We start from the raw sequence: 10682 nt of genomic DNA, 5'->3' as shown, positions 1-10682 counted from the left end.
GGGGGGGGGGGGGGGGGCAGAAAACAGTAGCCACCTCTCTAGGGTTTTCTTCATCTGAACAAGGACGACACTTTTTTTAAGTGGCCTGATTTGAAGTTCATCCAGATTTCCAGGTTTCAGCGACACACACACACACAGCCACTACCTGTTTTAAGCCCTCAGAATCAGTTCAGGGTCCAACGTGTCGGCGGTTTTGAATGATATCAGGCAAACGTGGTCAAAAACATCAAGCTGAAAATGGCAGGGTTCCAACACACGTTTCTCCTCAACGTGTCATCCAATTAAAGAAGGCCAACACAGTACAAAATGATCAAATGCATTTTTAAACCTATTCTCACAGAAAAAACATTTTATTTTCTACTGTAATAAAGATAATGAATGGATTCTGTCAGCATATAGTTAAAGACGAAATATCTCCTTGTTTGGTAAGTTTCTTTTATAGGCTTTAAATCAAATCAAGCGTTTTTGTCACAGGGAGTTATTTACACTGTTCCTGATATGTTTAAAAAAATATTACTGTTTCGTTTCATTTTTACTTGAGAATGTTACAAAGACAACTTTATAATGCCTGCCAAGTGGCTTTGTTGGTAAAGTTTTAAACCAAAACTGAGCAGCTGATCGGGATCAGAGCTGATCGGGACAGAAGCTAAAAAAGCTACAACGAGGTACAAATGTGAAAACTTAGAAACTCACAAAATGTACATTTTCACCCATTGTTATTCAAGAAGACGAGACTTTATAACTCTAAAGGCAATGGCTCAAAAGTCCACCAATACATTACTGTACAAATATTTCTGTCCCCTGGGTGTCATTTGCAAAGGCAGCACTCGTCTGCTAATTTCTTCTTGTTTGTTCTGTATTATCATGCATCAGCTAGTACTGTGGTCTGAAACACTAAACCAACAGGGAAACTAGAATTTCACTCAGAAAACTTTAGCCTTTGGCATCAACATTAAAGATAAACTACCAATCCTGCAATTCAAGAAATCTACAAAACAAGAACATCAATACTCCCAGTTATTCCCCTCTTTTCTCACATCAAAACTCTGATATTTTAAATTTGAGTAAAAATAAATCAAACAAGCAGCTTGTGAAGACATACTCAGTCCCGGCCTGAGCCAGGACACGAGCGGGTGTTAAACTTCATCCCCCCTCACCTTTGACCTTGACATACAGGAAGTCCGGGTTGACGCAGAGGGCCAAGTTGCTCGGCAGGGTCCAGGGCGTGGTCGTCCAAGCGATCAGAGCAACGTTCTCATCCTCAACCAAAGGGAAGCTGACGATCACGGATGGATCCTTGACGTCCTGCAGATGAAAAAGAAAACAAGATCATTCAGTTTTGCTCAGCACCTAGATTTCTTCTTCTTTTTTTGAAAGTTTGAAGGTGTTTTATAACTGTGCCAAATAATATCAGCAAACATTCACAGTGGGAATGTGTGTATTGAGTACAATTTCACAGAATATTCATAGCATATTATGTGGAAGTTCTCACTCAGATTTTAAGCTAAACAATTTCATAAATTTGAGCCATCATAAGCAGTTGTGCAGAATGTGCAAAATAAATACATGGATGATTGACTAAAAAGGACTAACTTCAGTTTCTGTGCCAACTTAGACCCTCTGTGACATATACTACACTACAGTGTAGACAGTAGGAAACACTAAACAGAGAGTTAGGGAAATAGATATGAACGTGATGGGCTTGTTAGCCTCTTAAATACATGGCTGCTAATCATGCTGGTAGTAGAGAAGCAATCCCCTCACTGCGATTCCTCTCTTGAACAGTAGGTGTCAGTACAGAGAAAAAAACAACAGAGGAAATGTCACGAAGTTGTACATTTTTCAAAAACAAAAGAAACGACACAGTTTCTATGTATCTGTGGTGCAGTTTACAAAGTTGAGAATGGGGGGATAAAACCACAGAGGACATTTAATCCCAGGACATGATAATTACACAATCTCACCACTCAACCCTAATTGAAAGCTGCATTTCAGAGCAGGAAGAGGGTTGCGTTTGTGCCTACCTTGTAGTTCTGATTGGACTCAAAGTTGGAGAGCGGGGTGTTGCAGGCAGTGGAGAAAGGCATGACTTTAAAACCACGATACACAAACCCCTTGTCATAGAGCTGTTTGAACACCCACCTAGGAAAATGACAATTAAAAAAAAGGAAAAAACATTTTAAAGATACGAAGACAGCATGTCAAGCTCCTAGCATGGTGTGTGTTGCATTTTAGGTGTTTAGTGCTTCACTAATAGATCAATATTAATTAATATTAATTTGGCAACTGTTAAAAAAATAAAAAATAAATAAAAAAGGAAACAAAGCTGATGAAGGAAAGGCAAGTTCAAATATAATTTCTAAACCAGCATCAACGTATTTTACAGGGCAGCAAAAATCAGGGGAGACTACTTGGGAAAAAAAGTGTATTGTATTGTAATTGTTCCTTTTTAAATAAATTTACAATTTTTTAATTCTACTGAGGCATAAAAATAAATAATTAATAAATAATAACTGTTAACAACTGCAAGTTCTTTTAATCTATCAATATATCATTGATCAAACTGGTTTTATTGACAGGGTTTCTGCAGGAATCAGCCAATCAGATTTCATGTTCTGTAATGCAAATTGAATGCCTTTTTTTTTTTTTGGCCAGACAGTGAAGGCATAAATTATTGCTGCAGAAGATGACGTCACATGCCTTAGTTCACATGCTTCTCTGTCCATCTGTCCCTGTATCGTTTTATCATTCTGCTTTATTTTAATTTGTGCCATCAGTGCACTGAGTTTGTTTTCAGCCTGTTCAGCTCGTTGATCAGGATTACCAGCACACCTCTGCCCTTTTCGTTTCTTACAAACAAAATCCTTCAGCCTCCTGACCGTCGACGGGCTGCAGCCATGCCACATATTCCTCATATTTGTCTTTCAACTTCATTCTAGTTGTGTAGCAAACAAAAATGTAGAACATGTAATGTTGTTTTTAGATCCCTCGTGATTCTTTAAATAGTTCACTCAAGTCAAGTTAGGGGAAACGCAGCTTGAAATTTACTTTCAGTTATATAATCCAGAGAGGAGAAAGAATATTTCACTTATTTTCCTGCTATCAAAAGTAAAAAAAAAACATTCTATTTCAATTCTAACTTAATATTTATTAGTTCACTTCATCTGTCCTTGTGTCTTCTCCTCATACTGTTAGGTTTCGTTATTATTTGAGCCATCAGTGCGCTGAGTTTGTTTTCAGCCTGTTCAGCTCGTTGATCAAGTTTACCAGCACACCTCTGCCTTTTTGTTTTTTTTTTTTACAAACACAGTCCTTCACCATCCTGGCCATCGACGGGCTGCAGCCATGCCACATATTCCTCACCTTCCAGTCACTTTAGCTGGCATTTGCATTCACCTCTTTTGTCTCTGCTCCGGACATTTAAACATTTTCCCATCACCCGATCTTCTCAGAACTGCGCACCGACCGGGCCAGAAACAATTACGGCAATATGGCAATAATTCATAGCCAAAATCCTCTGATGAGCAAGTCCAGCTGCCTGATTTTCAAAATTGTTTTTTTTGGAAAACTAATAAAAAATTAATTTCCCTGAGATTCAAATTTAATGCTTTTAATGCCATTTAAGTCCTTAAATTTAATGACATAATGCTTTTAAATGCAGCGCGGAAACTTTGACTTATATTTACCACGAAGTCATAATCACCGCTTTTAAGATGTTCTGTTTTTAGTCCTGTTTGCTAACATGATAAATGTAAATATTTTTGAAAATTCAGATTTCTGTTATTTGGAAACTGATAGAGAGTTGTTATTAGAGAAGGGACCAGGATGGAAATTTAAACAAAAGAAAGACATCAATAACTGCTAATAGATGAAAATAAAAGGAATAATGTGTTAAAAAGACTTTAAATCATGTTTTATTATTACTGTTGTCTTTATAAAACAACAGATCACCGTGTTTAAAGTCTGGCTATAAGACAATTTTCCTTAAGGCCAGCTATGAAATAGAAACAACAATTTTAGGAAAGACAAGTCATGTTTTTATGTCAGTTTAACCCAGTCATTGGGGATATGCCAGAATTTGTGACATTCATACCAGACTGTTTCCATGAACCAGGGGTAAAGAGTCTTGTAGTCATTCTTGAAGTCAATCCACCGGCCCATTCTCTTCACTGTAACCTACGTATAAAAAGAAAAACAAGATCAATTTTTGCAGCAAAATCTAATATAAACTCAAAAAGGGGAGTTTTCTGTCCTCACCTCCCACTCGTTGGAATATCTCATGACGATGTTTCGGCACTGCTTGTTGTACTCGGCGATGCCCATCTTGGCCACATCTTCGGGCCCTTTGATCCCTAAAGTTTTATCGATCTCGTACTCCTACAGACAGACACGAGGAATAAGACAAATCGCATGTGAGACATTATTTTAAACCTTTACAGAAGTCACACTTAGAAATCTAAACCTTTACAACTGAGGGGGAAAAAAAACAAACTAAGTTTTACCACAGGTAGGCCATGACAATCCCAGCCAAAGCGCCGCTCCACGTGAAAGCCGCTCTGGTGGGCAAAGCGAGTAACGATGTCCTTGATGGTGCCAGCCAAGATGTGACCGTAGTGGGGTAAACCCGTGGCGAAGGGAGGGCCATCGTAGAAGGTGTACCTGGTTAGACAATGGCAGAAAACATGCATCCAAACCACTGTTATTAGAGGCATTTTTTAAGAACTGAACATAAATGTTTTCCCAAAAAAGTTGATGACACACTGCACCATCTATCACTGATTCTGTAGACGGCTTTTATTAAACATTATACAAATAGCTCACATACAAAAGGTACAAATGAAACTTTTAGTTGGAATGTGGTACTTTAATTGATGTTTTCATCAGAATAGTTTCTTATCTAAAGGAGTGACAGAAAGACAGGTACAAATGAAAGTCTATGTACCTCTTGCCGTTCGAGGATGTTTTTAAAAGACTCAACAAAACCTTAAGCCTTTTTGTTATTGTTCTACATAAAATGTAGGCACAAAAGTATTGAAAGAATTTTGTCTTTCAGCTTTCACTTAGTTGCTAAGCAAACGAATGCGTTGGACAATGTTTTTAGATCCCTCGTGATTCTTTAAATGTTTCACTTAAGTCGAGTTACAGGAAACGCAGCTTGAAATTTACTTTCAGTTATATAATCCAGAGAGAAGAAAGAATATTTAACTCATTTTCCTGCTATCGAAAGTAAAAACCATCCTCCCTTTCCAATTCTAACTCAGCATTTTTCAGTTCGTTGCATCTGTCTTTGTGTCTTTTCATCATACTGTTAGGTTTCGATATTATTCGCGCCATCAGTGCGCTGAGTTTGTTTCCAGCCTGTTCAGCTTGTTGGTCAGGTTTACCAAGGCACCTTTCTTTACATGATCGAGTGAGGTATTTTTAATTGTCTCATCTCAAGTAAAAAAACAACACAATAATGCACATTAAGTCACAGTTACCTGGTTCTGTTCTTAGACTGCCTGAGGCATTCCTGAAAACAGTCCTTTTCTTCCCAAAACTGCAAGATCTTCTCCTCCTCACAGGGAAAGTTGATTGAATCTGGGACTTGCTCCACCATGACGGCTGTTCATAATTCACAAAAAAGGCAAAAAACAGAGATTTACTGGACTTGACTGGCAGAAATCAGGGTACAAGTTTTTCAAAAACACATATTCAAAGATTATATTTATGTAGGGTTTCTTATTACATAAAATAAATCAGCAACTGATCTGAGATCTATAATACCACCTGTGGTTTTGGCAAATTTTCAGCTGTAAACTGATTTCATGTGAGACGATTATTAACACATTAATGTTTTCACTTTTACTGAAGTGTTTGACTTCCACTTTCCAAAGATCCTCTCAGAGCTGCTGTCAAAATGCATCACAGCTAATTTAATTTGCAAACACACAATTTGTCCATTGTTTTTCTCTTTAAGTTGTAACTTCAAGACAAGCTTGTCACGATTCTTTACGTCCTACATATAATCACCAAAACTTAATAGGAGAAGTCACTTTTCCAGTCCAGAACGCCGATGTGTCACTATGATCATTGTTGTTAGCTAGTAGGCTAAGTTAGCAAGACGCCGCTTCAGATAGTTCATTTGTGGTGAAACAAACCATAAAGTTCGTTAAATGTGACTTTAAAAGTCCCATATCTCCCCAAGGTCGCTGGTTAAAGTGTGACTGTAATCACAACTTTATGTTCAGTTTGAATGCAGATACTCACATGTTCCGCAGCCGGCTGCAACTAGACACGAGAAATGATGCAAGCTAGAGTCAGAGAAGTGAGCGGAAGTGACGACACGACAACTGATTTGGTCCTTCAAAATAAAATCCGGCTTGTTTCGTAGAGACGTTTGAAATGTCTTTCTTTCTACCAAAATAAAGAAACTAAAACAAATTTAGGATAGAAATTAAATTACTTACGCATTTAAAAAATCATCAGGGCGAAAGAAAAGCGAATAAAAGTATAGGCCGTGCTTTAAATTTAGATTTATTTAGACTTCTATGGCATTTTACTTTAAAATAGCATTAATTTTGCACAAAAGCAGTGAGGCTGAAGTAAAGGAAAAAAAAATAGAACTGAAGTTTAAAAAACTGGGGGCTACAAGGTTTTGAGAGGCTCAGTAAAATGGATACGTTGAGCTCAGATGTATTAGTTTTCGTTTACTATTTTCCAAGTCAGAAAACTAATACAACACAACAGGCTGTCTGTATGTCTTATTTAGGGTTTTCAAGCATGTTTAATGTGCCTGGGATTAAAAAAGGCAACCACAAATACAAAATACTGAGAAATGAATGATTGAGGCATGCTTTCCCAAACTTTAACTGAGGGTAAGCGTACTTAAATCTTGTAAAACGCTGATCTACATACGCTGGGAGTTCACTGGTTCATAGCACCAGTTTGTTTGTTTTTTAGGTGTAGAGTCGTGGATTTGAACAGTGTATTGCATAGGCAATGTTTTAGTCTGAGGTTTTCACATCCAAAAGAGAGACTCTGTAATTAAATGAGTCTCATCTGCAGTTATTGATTCTTCAACACTTTCAAACAGAATGAACACAGAAAAGGAGTTATTCCTATTTAACACAATCACGTCTTGTCTGATGTGAACTTAAAACTTTAGTCTTAGAGCACACAACATTAGTTGCCTTTGAGGCACTCCTTTTCGATACCTGGATAAAATAAAGCATCATGTTAGGAAATTACAGTTACTTACATATTAGAAAAAATTAAAGGCAATGAATTTTTCTAAACTTAAAACCTTTCCTGTCATTTGATTTGTTCATTGCAGAAGCAACAAGTTGATCTTTTTCATGTAAATCTGTCGATACAGGAGCACTTATAATAGACACGACCCAGTCTGGTGTTGGTTTGTTACCAAAACATTTTTATTGTAATGATGGTGAGACAATGTGGAACAAACAGGAGAACAGACAGCTTATTTCGCTGCGACTGCCTTCCTTGCTGCCTTCAAGCCCTTCTTGTTGTGTTTCTTGGCAAAGCGCATATTCCTCAGGAACTTAGGGTCCACCTGCAACACAAACAGGAACAAAGAATGAGCTGAAAGCAAAATACTCCAACATGTGTAAATGTAAAATAGTAAAAATCTGAATAACTGACAATTTTACTTTAATGCACAAAACAACAAGTACATGAGAAATTCTGCAACCCTGACTTCTTTGTGGAAAAAGGGAGAATACCGATTCTACACCAAACTAGACAGATGTGCAGAAATAAAAGTTTTCAGAGCTGATTGCTGCAAAATTTGTTTTTGACTGAAGACACATTTCACAAACATCTAAACAGTAACATTTGAGGAAACTTAAATGTGAAAAAGCTGTAAATTTGTTCTTGTAGAATTCCTCTATCCAAGCTTTTTAAAGCCTGCCTTTCAGTTTCCACATTTTTAATACAAGTTTATACTTGTATTAAAAATAAATAATAATAATAAACAGAGTGCTTAAAAAGTTTTCACATTTTGCAAAATACAAGAACTGCAACTTCATAAACTCCAAGCAGGTTCCTGGACTTTGTGTTGAGCACCGTTGTTCTGCTCTTCTGGGTAATGCATAGTTTAATCAAATATCCACACTAATTTCAGATATTTTTAATGAAGTTAAGGATAAGAAAAGATGCGAAGAAGCCATTTGTGTGTTAACAGCAATCTGCTCAGGGATTAATAATCTGTTAAATTAGCACGTGTGAATCCACTGAAGCAGGTGCAGTTTAGTTCAAGGTCCAGGAGGTAAAGTTTTGATGTGCTTGGTTCTCAGATAAACTCTTTTCTCGGGCATAAATCAACACATCACATTAAGGTCTGTGTCTGAAGAGAAACCCGAGTACAGAGCATGTAAGCTTGTCTACAAACTTCCCATTCCTTTAATTTGTGTCTCACTTATCTTTCATGTGACAAATAAATCAACCTGAAAAACTATGAAAGATATTAAAGAGTAGAGACTCAACTACAAAATATATTAAATTTATTCTTGTGAAGCAAGGATGTTACATTTTATTTCAAGGTTGTTTGCCTCCGGACACCTTCCTGTACACCGAGTAGTTATCTCTAAGGCGGTGCCAAAAAAAGCAGGTACAGATTCAAAAATGCGCAAATTAAATAAATGAGATGAGGGGATGAAGCAGCTGCAATGTCTGTCATTCTGCATGACATGAATAATTATACAGGTTTTATTTATTTCCCAAATAATAACTAAATTCATTCAGTCATGAATCATCTTGTTCATGTTTAGTTCAGACGTAACAATACAACACCAACCAGTAAGTGAAGCAATGATGCTTCAGGTGCTTCTACTCATGACTAACCAGAAGTCTTTTGAAATATTTGGGATAAAAACTGCAGTTTACAAAGATTTGACTTCAACTTTGTCTTCAAAATTGTACTAGAATAAAACATCACAAGTCTACATGCTGGCTTTGACACTTGCAAAATTTCTGCTCCTTGAAGGTAAATCAGGTGGGTCTAGGATTTATCACCACAGCAATACTGGTCATTGTGATTAATTAAAATACACACAGCCCATTTTGGAAGTATTACTAATATAGAAAAACACAGTATTGTACACAGAGTTTAGGAAATCTGTCCTACTAAGTTGTGATGCTCTTATTTACACAACAATCAACTATTTGTTTCCTCACAGCTGCATAAGATGTAGAGCATAAACACAAGTATACCTACCTATTTTATACCCACTTCCAAACTCCTCTCTGAAAAGCATCAGATTCAGTTCTGCAAACCAAACTTTCCCTATAAAAATAAAAATATAACCTGCTCCCTCTCAATTTCACTATAGTCTTATTCCCTTTCAGCCAGTGGTTTGTTAGATAGAGGCACTGATTTCAGAGCATTACTATTTGGTGTAAACAACAGGAAACGTATGAAATCAGTTTATTCTTTGAATTAAGTCAATTTGAGTCACGTGTGTGTCACAAATTGTAACAGGTGGTTCATCAGGGCAGGTACAGGTACATCCAACTTTTAATATCTGTACACATACAGCTTTGAATAAACATACCCCCTTCAGAGACTCATAGCGTTGAGACCTGGGCTTCTTGATGCCATTCCTGTGCCATTTACGAGCTGTTTAAACACAAAACACATTAGTTACAGCAGGTCTACAATTTACTATATCAGCACCCTTAAAACCGTAAAGAAAAACACCCCCAACGGTAAATTTTAAACACTTTAACATTCACTTACACTGGTTGTGAGTTGTGTGGTTCTTGGACTTGGCCATTCTGACGCTTGTTAATCTGTAAGGAAGAAAAAAATAAATGACTCAAACATTAAAAAACAAACATCATTGACTGAGTACACATCCATGCTAACAAGCGTTAGCTTCGGTCAGCTAAGAGCCAGTTTTTGTTCTAGAAACGACACTTATTTAGCAAATAACGAGGTCATAATTCAGAAAAAGATGAATACAGACAAATTAGCTAATATTATGATTTTAAAAAACACTGTTGTGAGGTCGAAAGCTGCAGGAAAACACCCCCGATCACAGAAGCAAATGTTAGCATCTTTCGGGCGATTAATTCGAGTTTTTCTGAGAGTCAAACCGGAACCAAACTGCGATAAATCTACGACCAGATAAGAGCCTCATCAAAGTCAGAGCAGGTTTGTTCCAGGACGGGAGAAATACACGCAGATGGATAAAGATTGTAAATTCTAGAGACAGGAAAAATAAATACCTGCCACACGAACAGACGACAACCGGAAGAGAAAGAAGGATAGACCCGGCTTCGGTAAAAAGAGCAGCTCCTGGACGGAAAGAAGAGCTGTATTTTTCTCACAGCGCTGCCTGCCGGTGAATCCGGGTACCGCAGGCAGCAATGACACACCAGGCGTCGCTGTTAGCCACAGAAACACCCCCCTGTTCTGCTTTTTACATGTTTTTTTCTTTTCTGTTCCCTCAGGTATTACTTAACTCTTGGAGTTGTGTGAAAACAAAATTCAGCTTCCTTTTTTTTAGCTTCTGGAACCAAAACGAATGATTATTTTATTTCCATCATCTTCTATACAGAAAAAACACAATTTTTAATTTCAGATATCTCATTTGTCTTCTGCCCAAACTAATGTTGTTGAAGTGATTTTTGGTTAAAATGCTTCTATAATCACAAAAAGAATCTTAAAATATATATAT

At 37.1% G+C, this 10682-nt stretch overlaps 2 protein-coding genes across 2 annotated transcripts in view; both read right to left on the bottom strand.

Moving 5' to 3' along the window:
* Positions 1 to 6352, bottom strand: part of iars1 (isoleucyl-tRNA synthetase 1) — a 47745-nt gene extending 41393 nt beyond the window's left edge. The window contains exons 1-7 of the mRNA XM_017408728.3: positions 6250 to 6352; positions 5481 to 5604; positions 4503 to 4659; positions 4258 to 4377; positions 4094 to 4176; positions 2025 to 2142; positions 1158 to 1305 (exon numbers count right to left, since the gene is read on the bottom strand). Coding sequence (XP_017264217.1) covers positions 1158 to 1305; positions 2025 to 2142; positions 4094 to 4176; positions 4258 to 4377; positions 4503 to 4659; positions 5481 to 5599 — 745 coding nt within the window. The 5' untranslated portion in view covers positions 5600 to 5604; positions 6250 to 6352. The remainder of the gene's footprint in view (positions 1 to 1157; positions 1306 to 2024; positions 2143 to 4093; positions 4177 to 4257; positions 4378 to 4502; positions 4660 to 5480; positions 5605 to 6249) is intronic.
* Positions 6353 to 7388: 1036 nt separating this feature from the next.
* On the bottom strand, positions 7389 to 10316 carry rpl29 (ribosomal protein L29). Its single transcript, XM_017408729.3, has 4 exons — positions 10231 to 10316; positions 9740 to 9792; positions 9555 to 9619; positions 7389 to 7555 (listed from the first exon to the last, which is right to left on the bottom strand). The coding sequence occupies exons 2-4, from the start codon at positions 9774 to 9776 to the stop codon at positions 7463 to 7465; spliced, it is 195 nt and encodes a 64-aa protein (XP_017264218.1). The 5' UTR covers positions 9777 to 9792; positions 10231 to 10316; the 3' UTR covers positions 7389 to 7462.
* Positions 10317 to 10682: the final 366 nt, after the last annotated feature.

This window comes from Kryptolebias marmoratus, linkage group LG4 (assembly GCF_001649575.2).
Source record: "Kryptolebias marmoratus isolate JLee-2015 linkage group LG4, ASM164957v2, whole genome shotgun sequence".
NCBI lineage: Eukaryota > Metazoa > Chordata > Actinopteri > Cyprinodontiformes > Rivulidae > Kryptolebias > Kryptolebias marmoratus.
Note: the sequence above shows the minus strand (reverse complement) of the source record. Positions and strands in the feature narration are given on the sequence as shown.